Source organism: Carassius gibelio, chromosome A3, assembly GCF_023724105.1.
Source record: "Carassius gibelio isolate Cgi1373 ecotype wild population from Czech Republic chromosome A3, carGib1.2-hapl.c, whole genome shotgun sequence".
NCBI classification, from domain to species: domain Eukaryota; kingdom Metazoa; phylum Chordata; class Actinopteri; order Cypriniformes; family Cyprinidae; genus Carassius; species Carassius gibelio.
In genome coordinates this window covers 23721764-23739359 of record NC_068373.1, presented here as the reverse complement: position 1 = coordinate 23739359, position 17596 = coordinate 23721764, and the positions used below count along the sequence as shown (strand labels likewise).

General features: G+C 40.9%; 1 protein-coding gene across 2 annotated transcripts in view; it reads right to left on the bottom strand.

Annotated features, from left to right (window-relative positions):
• Positions 1-679: 679 nt before the first annotated feature.
• Positions 680-17596, bottom strand: part of LOC127952720 (cAMP-specific 3',5'-cyclic phosphodiesterase 4A-like) — a 41819-nt gene continuing 24902 nt past the window's right edge. The window contains exons 2-15 of one of the 2 annotated variants that reach the window (XM_052551427.1): positions 16139-16324; positions 15724-15760; positions 15519-15589; positions 15135-15184; positions 13559-13671; positions 8494-8587; positions 8170-8333; positions 7957-8055; positions 7390-7554; positions 7159-7258; positions 5115-5269; positions 4882-5004; positions 4584-4766; positions 680-4487 (exon numbers count right to left, since the gene is read on the bottom strand). In XM_052551427.1, the coding sequence (XP_052407387.1) occupies positions 3993-4487; positions 4584-4766; positions 4882-5004; positions 5115-5269; positions 7159-7258; positions 7390-7554; positions 7957-8055; positions 8170-8333; positions 8494-8587; positions 13559-13671; positions 15135-15184; positions 15519-15589; positions 15724-15760; positions 16139-16324 (2035 nt within the window). In that variant the 3' untranslated portion in view covers positions 680-3992. Of the gene's footprint in view, positions 4488-4583; positions 4767-4881; positions 5005-5114; positions 5270-7158; positions 7259-7389; positions 7555-7956; positions 8056-8169; positions 8334-8493; positions 8588-11195; positions 12509-13558; positions 13672-15134; positions 15185-15518; positions 15590-15723; positions 15761-16138; positions 16325-17596 lie in introns of those variants that run through there. The other variant, XM_052551434.1, reaches the window with a different exon arrangement.

The window sequence follows — 17596 nt, the reverse complement described above, 5'->3', positions numbered from 1 at the left end:
AACCCTTAACATTTTGATAAGTAACTATAATTTGATTACACATATGTTATTAGGGTTTGGTTGCTTAGTTGCTTGCAATTATGGATAATTTACTTTCAGAAAACGGATAGTTCCGGTCCTTGATTCTGATTGGTTGAGCCGCGTTCGAAGCTGTTGTAAACTTTTACTGTCTATGGTTGTAAATTACACTACAAACACACACCTTTGTTTACTTCTGTGTGTTGCCCGTTTTATAAAAGCAATAAGCCTCGTGAAGCCGTGGTTTACATTATTATATTCTCTCTAATCTTTTCAAACAGTGTAACAGTGAGACGACGTCTTAGATTACTTTTACATTAATATTCAAATCTTAATTTGATTTTTTTTTTTTTTATGAAAAAATAGAACAGGTCCTAAGGTTCAGAGTGTATAATGTTTAAGCTACTAAAAATATTAAATTCAACAAATTTGTGTCTAAATAAAGTCAGTCTGTAGGGGTCAGTAAAGTGTCACCGTTGAGCAAAATAATCGCCTCAACTCTACCATTTTGCAAATAATGCTTCATTCTCTAAGCAGGTGATGCAGAATATTTTCAGTGTTTGCTTTCGTGAGGTGTGTAATGATCATACACAGAAATCACCCTGATTACACGTAGCAGAGACTGCACACATGGAGGAAAAAAGGTAAACAGATATTGCAATTATTAGAAAAATCGTCCTTTATTTGTTATTTTCAACACACTTTACAGTACTGAACAGTGAAAGAAAAAAATATACTGGTATATATTTATATATTTGTTTTTTTATATATAGTTGTTTGCTTATTAAATGCATTTTATTCACAAAATGTCAACTTAGTTCTCTCAGAGGAAAACCTTTCATAAAAATAATATAATATAAAATAACTTGGACACATTATACACATTACAGAGATATCATGTACAAATATTACAATCATTTTCCCGTGTCTTCTTTTTCATTTATATTATTACCATAACTTGTGAACAAGTAACATATTATTTAAAGCCCAGAGATTAATTTCATTGGAGAGTCTCATGAGGCGTGACTTCAAAGTACAAAGAATAATTGTTCTCTGATGAAGCCATGTCAGCTTTCTTTCGACTGTTTCTTGGTCTTTAACCTCACAGAAGTATTTAAACCTCTTTTGAAAGCCATTACGATCCAGATTTGCGACACAGAGTAGCTGATGTTGTTCAGTACTTTAGCAGAAAATGGCATTGAGGACCAAAAAGAGGACATTTGGACCGAGCCATTTAAATTGCTTACCCTGTGTCATGCTATACAACACTATATACCATTCCCCTGATATCAGCCATCTCACCACAACTTCCTACAGAAAAAATAAAGTGCTGGTAAAGACAAGTTTTAGAAATAACGGATGATTAGTCTGTTTTCCAATACAATTCAAATATTCACATTTAAAGGGGGTGAGAGGTTGACTAAAATCCCCCAAATGAATGGCAGGGACATGACAGGAGAAAGAAAGGGCAAGGTGCTTTTGAAATTCCACAATTCAACTACAGTTCATTACAACTAAAAGTGATTGATTCAGAGAGATCTCAGATTTACAATTCAACATTACAGTATATACAAAACAAGCAGTGATTTGTCTACTATTTATATTAGTTTTTACATTTTTATTTTTTTTATGTTCAAACCATCAAACCAGAATGATACAAAAATAAAAACTGTACACAAACTGTTCAAAGAAAACACTTGTTTTTTTTTCCTTTTGATATCCAAAAAGAATGGCAGCAAGGAAATAATTCGAATAATTTCTTAATAAGAAACAATTGCTACAGTGTCGTGTTAAAATGGCAAATATTATTTGCTAGTGTAGTGCTCACAACATTAACAACAACAAAAAAAGCCACACAAAAAAAGCAATTTTAAGGTAAGACAGGCGAATGTATATGGGAATGTAATCAGTTCGCACAAACCGATCGTGTAATCTCAGGCTTTCATCCGGTCGTCCACTAAACGAAAACATATATCATGACATCCCGTCACAGACAAATACACTTATCAAATACGTACATGTGTTTACTGCTCTGACAGGCACAGGCTTGTGTAAAGCTAAGCTACTGACCAGCAGGAACTAGCTTGCCATTGTATTTCAAGAGGGATCCTCACAAACGCTGTCCCAAAATATAGCAACAACTGGTTCATTCAACTGAACTAAAACCAAATAAATAAATAAATACAAATCTGAGAGATGAGAGAGGCAATATTGCAAATCTAACATCCACCTGAGAACTCACTCTCATTCTTAATTTCTATCTCTCTCGTCGTTATCCCTTTAAAAGTTGGTGAAAAGTCAAATAGACACCACTAAAAGATGCTGGACATGAAATACGCTTGAGGAACAGTTCAGTTTAATGGTATGACCTGCTTTCTTAGTACTCCATTATAGTCATTTTGCCATGCAGAAAAAAACGGATGGAGATATTGTGTATTCACAGACATTTAGCAATGCATATAGACATGAAACAAATAATTTGGGATAAAATGCCAACATATTATTATTCCACAACATGACAGGTAGAAACCCCGCAGTTGACAATAAGGCAAAAAAGCATCAAACTCAATATGGCTGCATTTGACTTGTCTTTCCAACTATCTAACCATTCAAGTCTTTCTCTTTGAGATATGCCTCACCTTCCTCTCACAATCCTCTGTTCTAGTAGCCACCAATCAGTGCTTCTCCAACTTATCAGTTCAGCACTCATTCCTTTGGCAAAACATAGTGTAGTGTGCTGCCGTGTAGCGAATGTATTACCAGCATGAGTGGGTGAAGGTGAGAGAGTCTGTACGAATGTGTGCTGCGATCGAGGAGACGGTTGCTTTTACAAATCTGGCAGGAGTGGATATGACGAAACGAAACAAAACGAAGGCAAAACATATGGTTTTAAAGCGTCACATGGCTTATCCTCAGAAAGTGACTATCATTAGTTATTCACATGGAAAGTGAGGGCAGTACGTAAGCAGTGACGGTGATAAATCTACTGTAGGCCCTAAATGCTCGGTCGGCTTGAAAGCGACTGAGGACGACTGACAGATGAGAGCGGGAATTATCACAAAGACGATGTGAATGCTCCATGCCGGCACAAACCATATTCGATGGAGATAGATTGCTTAAAAAGAGAGAGAAAGAGACAATCAAAAATGAAGACAAAAGCAGACACTCCTGTCCCACGATGCATTGCTTCACAACAGCTTCAGAGATGAAGCTGGTGGTTCAGAAAGGCACATGGCCATCTTGCACTGGTAGCACTCCTGGGTAAAGGGTTAGAGGGGGTGGAACCCACTAGCAAATCATTTCCGACATACTCATCCCTCCACAGTCTTCTGGACAACACACGTTATCTTATTTTCTCCTGGTATTGTAACTGTGTTCTCTCTATGACAGAAATCGGAAAAGGTCTCACTCAGCGTGTGAATTCGGAGGATTTAAGTCCCTGTTCGAATGCTTTAAAAACTGATTATTGACACTGGTGCTCCTTTTTATGATGGCTTTTTCCCAAAGAGATTCCTTTCAGATCCAAGCCCCCTGAACACATACACAGACACACACACACACACACACACACACACACAGCCGTGTGTTTGCATGTATCGTTATTTATGTAATGTGTGAATGCGTATGTGTAGAGATTCCAGAGTGCTACACTGACGTAACGGCCCTTTACAAACCCCACCGTGATTCGGTTTCTCCGTCGGACCTCACCCTCGCCGCTGCTGGATGGACTCCAGCTCGCGCTCGAAATCTACAGTTGCTGTGTTGAATACTTCTCTGATATCGATATTATTTTGCTCGGTTTTTGAAAAATCAAAATCAAAACATCTTATTGGATTGGTACACAAGACTTATTCTGTTCACGGTCTAGCTATCAGAAACAGAAAAGTCCTATGTGAAGGGAATAGGGACAGTTTTTGAGGGATGGACCCTACTTAGCCCCCTGGGCCAGACAGCTGTTCCTTGAATCTCAAGTATTACGTGTCATCGGTGGGAGAGGTTGACTTCTCCTCCTCCTCCGTCTCCTCCATGGGGATCTCATCAGACTGTCTCTCGTCTTCCTCCTCGACCACTGACTGAACCTGCAGTCGCCTCCGTCCCGAGCTCTCGACCACTACCTCTGTCACCTCCTCGCCGTCCTCCATTTTTTCTTCGATCTCGTCCTCCTCAGCTTCATCCGCCTCCTCGTCTTCTCTCTTTGCCTCTTGACCATGGCTGTCTATGTGGTTATGACTGGGTGAACCGTCCTGTCCTGTTTCTCCCTCCAGGGTGAGCTCAAACTGGAATTTGTTCCTGCAGGATTCAAGCTCATTATGTGGGCCCTCCGGCGGTGGCGACGGGCTCAGGGGAATGGTGCTTTGGTACCAGTCCCGGTTGTCCTCAAGGGTGTCCAAAATTTCCTGAGCATCAGGGTGGACCAGGTCCCCCCAGGTCTCCCACAGGGGATGCACAATATAATCAATAAATCCCACCTGAATAAGGAAACCCGACACCGAGAGAGCATTTAGGAGCAGCTTATGTCAGAGAAGGTTGAGAATGTATGCCTGCGTGGGTGTTTATATGTGTACCTGACTCTTTTCCACGGACGCAGTGTGTTTGTCACACATGGGGCTGATTTCCATCCCACGCTCTCGCTCTTTATCGCCCTGCCGGAAGAACTCCTGCATAATACGCTCAGTCCACTGCCTGTACACTGCCAGGGGCTTGGTTGGGTTACTAAGGTCAGCACAGTGCACCATGTTCCTCAGGACCTACACACACACACATACACACTTGTGACTAAGTAGTCTGTCTTTTTTCCTAGTCTGCACTTACAGAATCACGTCATAGTTTTGAACGGTTTTGTTGCATGATAAAGACACACACCTGTATTCGGTCATTATAGTGGTCCAGCATCAGCACACCTGAACTCGTAACTTTCTTGGTCTCGACCATTGTCTTCAGATCTGCCAGCAAGCTCATATGCTTTGACATGTCTGTTGCCAGAACCTGAGATGACAAGGAAAAAAAATTGTGGTTATTTCCATATACACGGGAAACAAACATGAAGACCTTCAGGAATACAATAAAACTGAGGTGCAGTGCAGTCAGGGTCGAACCATGTCGATGACCAGCTTGCGCAGACTCTGCCGTTGCCGTTTGGTGAGGTTCTGAAAGATGTCACAGTTCTCCTCATGCAGAAGCTTGAAACCCACAGCCAGGTGGTGGTTCTCCAGTACAGATTCATCGTTGTACATTAATGCCAGTTCTGAGTCTGTGACAAAGAGCAGGCCAGGCTATTAGTGACGTGACGTGACATTCAGCCAAGTTAAGAGCCAGAGACTCAAACCCACAACCTTAGGGTGAGGAGTCCACGACTCCCCCTTGTATTAGTAGATTTCAGGGTCTCCTTGGGGCCTTTACAGATACAAGTGAGGACGCTGTTGCAGATTTTGCCCATTTTATTCACAATATTTAGAGATAGCCTCAGATGCATTATATTTTCATTCACAATAACAAGCATGTTTATTGTTTGTTACTATAGCAGCTGCATTGCAAAGACGTTGAACGTGCTTCTCATGTCTAAAAGGAACCTACTCTATAGACGTAAGAGGTGGCAAGACTGAAAGCTTGATGTACTGGTAACTATACATTTTACTATACATTACACTATACATATTGTTTAAGGCTATTTCATTAATTAGGGGTATTGATGTAGAACTTTTGTTGTCAAGTAAAACTAAAATTCTCACCTTTAAACAATATACATTTAAATACCGGTATCTTCCCTCATAACCGGTTTTATTGCATACCATGGCTAGCCTAATTACCAATACAATTATCTAGAGGTGGGAATCTTTTGGTACATCAATTCAAAACTCAATTCAGATTTTGAATCATATTTTGATTTGATTTATGCATAGATTTCAGTTAACACTTTCCTATATGACTGCAGTACGTAGTTTAATAGGTCTTGAAGAAAAAAGCTCACTGAATTAAATGTAAGTCTTGAAATGTATTGTATTTTTTCTTCCCATTTTAGTCAACCCAGTATTATAAAACAAACTCCATTTAAGCTGACTGCTATCATTACACAAATAACTAGGAGTCATCTGTAATAATGTACTGTACTTGGTTCATAAATAAAATTCCTTAACACGATAATAAAAACTTTTGCAAATATAAATCTGTTAAATTAAATACAAAAATATCATACAAATATAATAGAAAGAAATACAAATTAAATAAACTTTTAAGTTTTTCAGGTACAGTCATTTATTTAACATCAATACTACAGAAATTGAATGATCAAATGTAAAAATAAAGAACTTTATAGTCGTCCCTGTATGAATTACATATACATTGATATAATATCTTTCTTGATATAATAATCTTTCATAATAAAGATACAAAAGTGATTAAGTCTAAAGCAGTGCATGATTTTCTGTGTTTTTTTTTCATTTATTTATTTTAAATTAATATTAATGTAACAGACGGCAACAGTTTATTAGGCTGCATACACTTTAAGAATAAATGCACGGATTTAATATACTGTTAGATCTGTTTTGCTCCAAACTGTTCACATTCACATACTACATAATATACTATGTTTATGTGAATACATATAATGTGCATTTTGACATAATTAAGTGTATATTTGACCATTTAAGTGCAATAATCTGTGAAAGAGAACTGAATTCAGGATTGAATGCCTCTGAGAGTGCTGCATTGAATCTTTTTGCAGCTTACTGTGATTAATCACACTAACGTGTCAAACACTTTTGACAGTACGGCAAAGTTAAAGAAATGTAACATTTCAGAAAAGTGATACTGGCATTTTTTTAATCGATGTGAATCGCCAGAAGATAGAATCACGATTCATATGTGAATTGATTTTGTCCTCCACCCCTATAATTATCTAGCTGACTAACAGATGAAGTTCTGATGAAATTTGTGATAGTCTTGGAAGCACCAGTAAACAAATCATCAGTCATTTTTGCATTAAAAATGTAATTGCAATGCAAATGTATTTAGTATTATTATCATTTTACTTAATATTATTTCTAGAATATATAAAAATGCATTGAAAGAAGGCCTATGATTTTGCACTTCTGTAAACCATTTCTCAGATGCCATCATCATTTTTTTATAATGTGGACTTACTTGTGTTGATGAGGAACTGGTTGGAAACTCCAGGGTGGTCTACATCATGAATGGCAGCGGCGAACAATGCAGCCAGGATTTCAAGATCAGTGAAAACGGCCTGGTGGGAAGACACCGTTGAATGATGGTCATTATGTGAAGTGTCAGTGCCGACTTTGAAGTCTGATTTCAGATGATGAAACTTTTTGCTTTTGAATGGGCACTGACTGTCCCATGTTGGCATATACTCACGTCCAGTGCCGGTGTGGAGAGCAGCACATGTGTTGACTGTGTGACATCAGCGGCATGCAGGCTGTTGTGATAGGCCACGTTGGCATGATAGTGGTCTTCCAGTGTCATCACATAGGTGACAAATGTGTCCACTGGGATCCGAAATTGTTTTAATAGATCCCTTTCCTTTAACGCGTTGCAGTTTGTAGACAGAACATAAACAGTGGAAGTAAAACAAACCATCGTGAGTCAATATAAATAATGAAGAAGTTTGCTGTTGTAACTAGTATTGCTGGGTATCAATACAGATTTCCCGATTCGATTAAATTGTGATTCATAAGTTCATATTTTGATTTCAGCATCAGTTTGATTTTATTCAATTCAGCTGGGTATATTTCAGTGGTAATGTCAGTTATACTTACAGTATTAAGGAAATTATTTATCTGCTAATGTTTATTGCAGGTTTTCTTAATTGCATCACATTCAAAACAGACTCAGCAGGAACACTGATACTCAAACATTATGAAAATATACCTTTTAAAAATTAAAAACTATGTAGTTGAGAGAGTTAATTCAGGGAGCACACACCTGGAAGATAGCAAACATGATGCAACTTAGAGGTCTGTTATTGGAGTACTCAGCCACATGGAAGATATTAAGGCCCCACTTGTTCAAGTCATCCAGCTCCTGTAAAGACAGAGTTAATTAAATCATCAAATCCCTTTGGCAAACTGACTTTTTTTACACCAATAACCAGTAGTAATGGTGGAGGATTGGGAAAGTTCTGAGTTGTGCCCGTACCCTGGCCAGTGCGTCCTCCTGCTCGGTTTTGACCCCGAAGCGGGGCAGGGCTGCACTAGTGAGGCTGGAGCTGTGTGTAAGCTTCTTGACACCACTGATGTGAGACATTGGTTTTTCTTGCTCCCGGAGCGTAGGAGAGGGAATCTCCACCTCATTCTGTTTGTCTGAGACACAACCAGTGCATGAACGTTTAATAGATGACAGCTATCTTCAAATCAGTAAGCATCGAGTGTTTCAGAGCGGTAAGATGTACATACTGCGATGTTGAATCTAAGGTTTTGCGCTTCTGAAAATAGAAGTACAGAGAAGAGCATGCGCACTCACCTAGGAAGGTAGTGGAGATGTATTCAGACACCTGATTCCCCGAGCGGCTCATCTCTGACAGATGAGACAGTTCCCTGTTTAACATCCTCTTGAACTAGAGATCAGAAAAGGGAAAGATGGGGATAGATAGACAGGGAAAAGCAGAGAGGGATAAGTATACAGCAGATGGTAGCAATGCAGAAAAATACAATTATTATAATATTATTATCATTATATGTTATTACATGATAACATTTCAAATCCATTGTATTAAATGGTTAAATAAATAAAGTTAAAGTTAGAAGAAGAAGAATTTGTTTTTCAAAATGATGGTGAGGAAATGATGACAACATTTTCATTTCTGGGTGCCCTGTCCCTTAAAAACATACCTTTTTCTGTATTATTCTGATGTTTACTCTTGCTTCTGCATTTAGACGTAAGACGTGTTTTGAAAATGTCTGAATGCAACCTTAAAAATGCCATGGTATGTGGTACTGCAAGGTCATATGCAGTTTGTACTTCTACAGTGTGCAGATATTTACATGCAAATAAACCTAAGGCATGACTAATGTTGCAGCTGTAACATTGTGTGGTTAGAGGAAGGGCTCGCTTTTAATTAAAATCTAATTAAGTGATGGCCATCGGGGGAAAGCATTGTGGAGTGGTCTCCTTAAATCTCTGCAAACCATCGCTCCATCAAATAAGAGGAGAAACGTCTTTGCATAAGAACCAAATATGTGCTTCAAATGACTGAAATTGTGCAAGTTCAGCAGACTACACAACACAAGTACACAGTCACACAGCACGACTCCGATAAGACCCCTGGTCTGTCCCACTGACTGGTCTTTCACACATTACAATCTCCATGGAAACCAGCAGGTTTCCTTAGCAACTGCATCCTCACAGTCCCTCCTGCAGCGTGATGGGAGCGAGCCGATGGGTTGGGTGACAATCTGAGAGAGTAGGCAGGTGTCTGTCTCTGACCTCCTCCAAGGTCAGCACACTCTGTATCACTCTCCATCTCCTCCATTCTCTCTTTATCTCTCTCTTTAAGTCCACATTTTCGTTTCCTGTCAGTCTTTACTTCCATACCATTTTTCTAATGCTACGTAATCACCCTCTGCAGTCATATTTTTCCATTGATTGTGTTTCTATTCATTCTCTTTCATGGTCTGCATGTAATTCCCTTCCTATATCACATGGATGTTCGTGTATCGCACATATTCAAATGCATTTCTGTTACGTGCATCATCATTGTTGTTAAAACGTCTATAGCTAGTAAAATATACTGAGTTTTAAGAAACACATAATGCACAATTTCTGATCATCGACACAGAAGGAGAAATAAAAAATCAATGTTAAGTGTAATTTTTAAGTAAGTCCAAGACCATTTTGTTGTCACAGCTATCAACCCATACACTGTAAACCTGAATCTTCCCGAATTTTCCCTCAGGGATCAATACACAATGTTGATGTATCTCACACAGTCAAGCTGTGAGTTTACATAAAGATTCATTTACAAAATCCTCTTTCCTGTGCAAGTGCATATTACATACTGTACCAATGCTCTGCCTGTACTGTGCTGAGTCATTATTAAAACATTCACAGAGTGCTAACTGTTTTTAGCACGCATCCTCTGGAGGACCAAGATGATACCAGATCATGTGGAAAGGAAATCAGTCAAAATTAATACAAATAGGTGTTACAAGGGGATAGTATATGATAGTATCTGATGCCTTTATTTATCAAGACTGAGTTTGATAAGGTGGGGACAAGAAATGGCAACAGCATATTTATTTACATTTAAATCTTTGAAAGTAAATGTATTGTGGCTGTACCATTTTTTTTTTATAAGACACTGATTAATTAATAAACCACTTTAAATGGTAATAATAAAATATATATATATATATTTTTTATTCTGTGCTTCCGCATGTTAATGGGCTAATGTTAACAGGTCCAATAAGCAACAAAAAGATGAAACATATTTGACATTCAACAGTTAACTAGAGAAAGCATCTTAGCCCAAGATGCTGAAATGTGGGAGAGTCCATGTTTGTGTCCCAATGTTTGTAATTGTATCTGGCAACAACACACTTTTAGTTTAGCCCATGATCAATTTAAGGTTTGTTGTTGCCAGATAGAATTAAAAACATTGGGACACAAACAGACACATTTCAATGCAATCAATATCCATTTCAAACCTCCCAACACAAGTCCTGGATGAAGTGACAATGCAGAAAAAAGGTAGTCCTACACTACAAAATATTGACCAGAAGAAGCCAGTTCCCAGGCCAGACTGAGACAGAGCAATGGACAGAAGACTTAAGGGAAAGAGGGAGGAAGTGGTAAGATGTGGGCTGAGGTGTCCTGTGGCACAAGTACAGGTTCTGTCCATCTCTAGGCACAGAAACAACATAAGCCAAGAGCTACAGCGGAAGCCATTTTCTCCCTGCCTCTCAAAGTGACACTGAATAGGTGCAAAAGTTCAGTGCTCGAGTTTAAAATCACACTCGAGTTATGGATGCGCCCAACATGTAACAAACATCAGTCTTATCAGATGTAGTCTGTTCCAGAATCAACTTTTCTTTTTACCCTGTCCTAGTTACTTCTCCACATTTCTATTTATCACTCTGTTGAACAAACAGCCTTACCCCTGGGACCGGACCAACTGTTTGTTAACAGATATTTAGTGACCTTTTTCTGTTCATGTTAGACCCTACCTGGTCCCACCAGCCAATCAGCCAGGGTTTGGAGCAGGTCTCACAGAATAGATCCATGAAGGGGGTTCCACACTCGGTGTCCTGACTACCCCCATCCAGCACCCCATCAGCAGCTGCCCCGAGCTCCAGCTCTGACCCTCCTCTCCCCTGTAGGGGGCTGTAGCTGGAGGAGTGGGCCAGCCGGTAGCCTCCAGGTACAGGTGAGGGGCATGAAGAGGGTAACGGGTCAATGGCCTCCACTACTCCCATGCTGAGGGTGACAGATGGCGTGGACCGCTGGCAAAGGCAAGAGGCTCGGAAGTGAACAGGGGCCGAAGCACGACGGGTGCTCCAGCGACATGTGGGCGCGGTCAGGGTGTGGGCAGAAAGGCCACAGCCTAGCAGGCCGGGACGCTCCAGAGTGACGGCTGCCCCCAAGAGGCGGGGAGCAAGCTGTGGTGAAAGTCCAGCGGCGAGCGCTCGCTTACGCTGTCTCTCTACATGCAGCAGGCAGTACGAGAACCAGGCCCTCCGGAAAACCAACAAGCAGGCTCCACGGTGATCTGCAGGCGAGTGTCCCCTGTGAACGGCCCGCAAGGAGCCGCCCAGATCCACAGGCCAAAGGGACTACATCTCATCCCAGCCGCTGAGTAGAGCTGATCCCGATCCAACAGAAGGGGGAGAGAGCAGCGAAGGGTGGAACGGACAAAGATGGAGAGTCAAAGAGACGGGACCCTCTGAAGGACACGGAGACGATGCGGAGGGAAGGGGGACAGAGGAATTACGGCAGATAGGGAGAAAGATGAAAATGAGCAAATTGCTAACAGTGACTGACGGAGGGATGACAGGAGGACGAAGGAAAACAACAACACAGGTAACAGCAGGAGGAAACGGAGGAAAGGAGACAGAGAGGACGACAGAAACAAGGAGACACAGAAACACAAAAAGAGATGGGGCCTTCAGTCAAAAGTCAAACTACAAAAGAGCGGTGGTCTGGAAAAACATCCTTTCTCTGTCCCTGCGTCGACACCCCTCCCCCACCGCAGAGCTCCAGGACCCGGGCCCAGGTTTCCCAGCGAGTTGTGTTTAAAGCACACAGTCCATAGAGCACAATACCAGTCCTCTCAGCACAATGCGGCTCTCTTCAGCAGCCCCGCTGTTTAATCCACACGCGGCATCAGATGCAGCTCAGCCGATGCTCTGCCTCTCGCTCTGTTTCCCTGGATGCTGCAGACAGATCTCGCAAGCTAATCAGCCGCTGTGGCAGGAGGCGCGTGCTTGGGTGTGTGTGCGTGTGCATGCACCCTGAGAGCGCATGTGCGACAGACGGCATGTTAGAGTGGAGAAAAATAGAGAAACGTCTGTATGTGTGTGTGTGAGGGTGAGAGAGCAAAATGTATTTAATAGTCTGACAAAAAGGAGGGGAGGGAATCTAGGCTTTAGTATTTCCTCTAATCTCTGCATGAATGATTCTGCTTTGGGGTTAGAATATGTGTGTTATCTACTTCAGCATACAAGCTCTGCCTCAATCACCCACTCAATCTTCCATTCACACTCAAATGATGCTTACTCCTCATTCTGGCATCTGTCTTGTCAGGTATACAGCAAAACACACAAAACGCCGGTATTATGATGCATGGACACAAACATACAAAAACTGCACATCCAAAGTCTTCACGGTACTGTGTCTTTAAGCAGGCAAGCTATGGAAGAGAGCAACCGATTTTTCATTGGCCAGAATCTAAATCACATGCCTCATGGCCACAGTGAAGAGCCAATGGTTAACTGGCAGGGTAGACCTTGCTGCAGCGCGATAGCAACGAAGGTTAAAGCAGAAACACTAGCATCAGGACCAAACTGCAGCCCCCTCCCTCATGTCCTGCCTATCCACATCCAACCCCATATTTTCTCCCCCTCTCTCCATCTCTCCTTCACTTCTCAATCCAGAGCACTGTGTAAGACAAGGCTGACAGAGTTGCATACAAAAGCTTTTTGCCTCAGTGTTTATTGAGGATAATTAAAAATACATTGAAGAACATCACTCAGACGGGACCATGTCAGACAAACCAGCACACAACCTGCTCAAGAATCTTTTTCCGAATGTCTTTCATTTGTGACAAACAACAGAAAGGGAGATCTTGAAACCTCTACTTGATGAAATCTAATGTGTCATGTTAAGTGTTTTGTAAAATGTAAAGGAAATTATAACCAATAAATTGGAGAATTGCATCTGAAGACTTTGATTCGTTGGTTTAGGTGTGATAAATTAGGGTTGAAGCTTAACTCTGCAGGACAGTGGCCGTCAGGAACTGGTTTGGACACCCCTGTTCCACAGGAACAAAACTAGGCAGGACAAATGCAAGAGCAAGTGATTGAAGAAACACCTTGTTGGAGGCCATTTCGCTAACAGAGCGGTGGGTCTGAATGGTCTCCAGCTGGTCCAAACACCAGTCAAGTTCCTCCAGAGTCTCCCGGGCCAGCTGCTGGTATGTCTCATCTGCACAGGACATAAGACACAGCAATCAACACCACATCACGACATTACTGTCATATGCATTTAACACCGACTGTGGGACACAGCAAGAACTCTGTTTGTGAACAGTGGGGATGTTGTTTCCTGACAGGAGGAAGTAAAGAATTGTCTGAGTGATTGTCTGAGTCTTCATAGAAAAACTTCCAAGCATGAATATTTCAAGAACTTCATATGGAGAGATCAAATGTCGCATAAATAATAGATCCTTTCCCTTGTAAGAATGGATAATCCTTTTTTTTTCAAACCAGCGGAAAAAGAGCATAGCTGTTAACTTGCCAAAATCATCTGACATAAACTGATTTATAAACTTATTATCAAAGAACCATAGTGAATAAATTTAGGATGAATTAGAACAACAAGCCAGGTTCATCAGTGTTTAACCTCAATGCAAACCAATATCCTGGCAGCAAAAGAAAACCATGTTTACGAGACGATTAAAAAAAAAGGTTAGGTTATTCCCTGTTGTTGACATCAAAACCTAATCAAGCTTTTCTCTGATTGAGTATTCCATTTATTATGTGAGTTATTGCATAATGAAAAACTGAATATGAAAAATGCAAGCAGGAAACTTGTATATAGACTCATATTCTCCTTTCATGCAATTTCTACAGATGCAGCATTTACTGTACCACTTTTACTTGTTTGTATGTTTGTATGGAATTTGAAATTGGTGTAATGGGCAGAAATGTACCAGTTTGATGGCTACCTCTTTAAGCCATATATGACAAATAAAAGTTGGTTTAATGCATGTCCAAGACCACGTGCATTGTTGGCTTATGAAGCATAAGCAAATTAAGGACATACATGTAAATGCACTCAGTGAGGTCCAATCTAGTCCTTAATTGGGTAATGTGCTGTCCCTTTTGAACACCAGACTTATTAAACCATTCCTATATGGACCTTACTTTGTGCACAACATAAGTCATAAGCACACAATTTTCTAGAATATCTTTGTAGCATATAGCATTATGACTTGTCCTCACAGAAATTAGTGCAATATGCAGCCTGCTCAGTAGAAGGGAGTATTTACATTTTTTTGGCCATGTAATGTATATTAGAAAGATCTGATGAGGGCTCAAGTTGAAGTGATATCTTAAGAAAAAAATTAATATTATACCACTACTACTACTTATTTCTGTCATAACTAATTTATTTAGAAAACTTCAACACGTGGAGCACCTTCAACTGCTGATATGCTCTGGAGTTCCTCTTATAAACTAGCAGCTGATGGCTGTTATTTGGCTAGTTAAAGCATCTGGTTAGGTTCCAGAACTGTTTCCCATATGGCTTCAATATTTCTGATGCTGTAATGCATTTTACTGCCAACAGTGCCTACAAGAGGAAGTGTATGCGTAATGTGAGAGACACTGTGTGGGACAGTACTAGTGTGGGAGATAGAAAGCTCACCAGTGACTAAGTTAATATACCTGAGAGTGTTGCTGGGGGAACAGTGGGTTGGCTGGTCACTGGTGACCTCCTGTGGACAAAAAGATAAGTACATCAGTGATAGTGGTGAAGATTGCCCTCTACTGGCATAAATACAGTTAGCACTGCTCACTGGCAGGAGAGCTGCACTTCTTATGAACTGAGCAATGTGAATATAAAAATATTATATATTTTAAAATATTATATAACTATTACAGTATAAAAATCACACACAAACACAGACACACACACACACACATTTATAAATATATGATATAATAAATAGAATAATAAATATAATTTCTTAGAAAAGACACTTGTGGCCACAAGGGGGCAGAGCAGAAATAAAGAAACTGTTGCATCAAAGCTGGAAGAACTGAACTGACTTGTTGGTGGGAGTCGTGACGTTGACAAGAATTGTGAAGTTGCTTCTGACAGTTCGTAGACTAGCCAACACCTGTGTCGAAGAGGAGGAGGAAAAGAGAGAGAGCAGGTGAACAGCAGGGTATCACTCAACTCCACCCCAGCAAGTCGTGACACGCAATTAGCACTCATTATATACTGTTTGCCAGACACAACAGCGGGTCTTACCTGAGCAAAAGGGGTGACTATGAGATCTTCAGCATGACTGTAGAAAGAGGAAAGAGCAGTTCCAGTAAAATGAATGAACATTAATGTTTCCAAATGGCCAGATGTTTTTTTAGATGAAGCCAGAATCATTCACAGGTGTGAAGAAATCGACTCCACCCAACATAAAAACATGCAATTTGTTTACGGCTATAACCCATGCGGCAGTCACAGTGGTCACTGCCTGCATGCTGGGAGCGTGAGCTCTTCTGAGGGTGTAACAGTATTAAAGTGAGACGGGTAAAGAGGGATTTAGTTGATGTGCTTAATGCTGCATGGTGATTCTGGGATAAAAGAACTTCCTCTGAGGCCTTTTAGAAATGAAAAGTAGAGACAGTAAACAGTGGAACTGTGCTGCGTGTTGAGGGAGACGGCTTACCCCTCGCTGTTGATGGAGGAGTTTCGTGACATGGTCTTTGGGGACATGTCGTAGTCAGAGTCGGAGCGGTAGAGGAAAGATTCCCTTCTCTGACTCTGAGGGAAGGAGGGATGGAGCACCAGCCCAGGACTCGCCTGCGAATCCATAGGGCTGCGGCCAGGAGAGGGCCCATTCTCCCCATCATAGCTGTCGAGAGAGAGAAACCAAAATAACAGGGAGAGAAAGTAAAAATACATGTCTTGTCATTTAGCTCGAACAAAGCTTTGCCAGTGGCAGCATTAGATTTCCAGTCTCTGTCCAACACAGCACAAATAGAGATGTGAAGCACAAACAATCCTGATTGCCTCTTACTATAAAGACCACAAACGCTCTCTGAATGTATGAAGAACTGATGAAGACTGTGTCACCCTGAACAACCATTTAAGGAAATCACCAGCCTAATCAGAAAAGGATCCTCAGCCGCCACTTCACAATTTATATTCTATGAGCACTTTGTGGCTTAAAGGAATAGTTCATGCAAAAATGAAAAACCTGTTATTATCTGCTTACCCACATCACCAAACCCTTATACTCTGAATCAAACGCAAGTCTCTTTGGATAAAACTGTCGGCGAAATGCAGAAATGTATGTTGATTCTTGCATGAACGTTTTCTGTTCTTCATATACTTGATATACTCATACTCATATACCAAGGTTTGGAACCACATGTGTGAGTTAATAATAATAATGTGGCATGATTTTATATGGGTGAACTACTGCTTTAAGCTTTATATTAAACAGACATCTGTGGAAGGACTAATCCACACACTTTTAGCATGAAACATTAATGCATGACTAGTGGCAAAGTACAGGATACAGTGTCTGACCTCATCTGGGGTTATAATAGACGTGCTATATTTGCTCAGTTATCGTGGCTCTGTGATAATGAATGAAGATAGTCATCCAGAGAGCCTAATGACTGCAGAGCTTAAAGTGAGCATGAAAACTATTGCAGGTCATTCGCCTGTAGTAAACAAGGCATATAATACCACCAAATCCAAATTCAATAGCAGATTTAATGAAAGACGGGGAGAATGTTGGAAATAGATCTTCCTCAAACCATTTGGCTGAGATCACCTGTATGCTGGGATCATCAGAGCCTTGACATCTGAAAAAGCAGCTGCACTTGAAACTCAGATTGGGGTCAGGGGTCATGGGCACGGTGCGAGAGGAGCCGAACAGAAGAAAGAGAGGGCTCTTGCATGGTTCCCAATTCCTCAGTTCTGGTTCCAGCCTCCTCGGAGTCATGCCAGGAATTATGGGTACCAGCACCGGCGAAACCTCAAACCAAAGCCTACACTTTAGAAGTGAAGCGTCAGAACTAGGCGCCTGCCAAGACTTCAGGCTCTCTCTCGCGCTGTCAGTCACTCTTCCTCCCCCTCGCTCCCTTGCTTCTCACAGACAAAACACTAACACCCC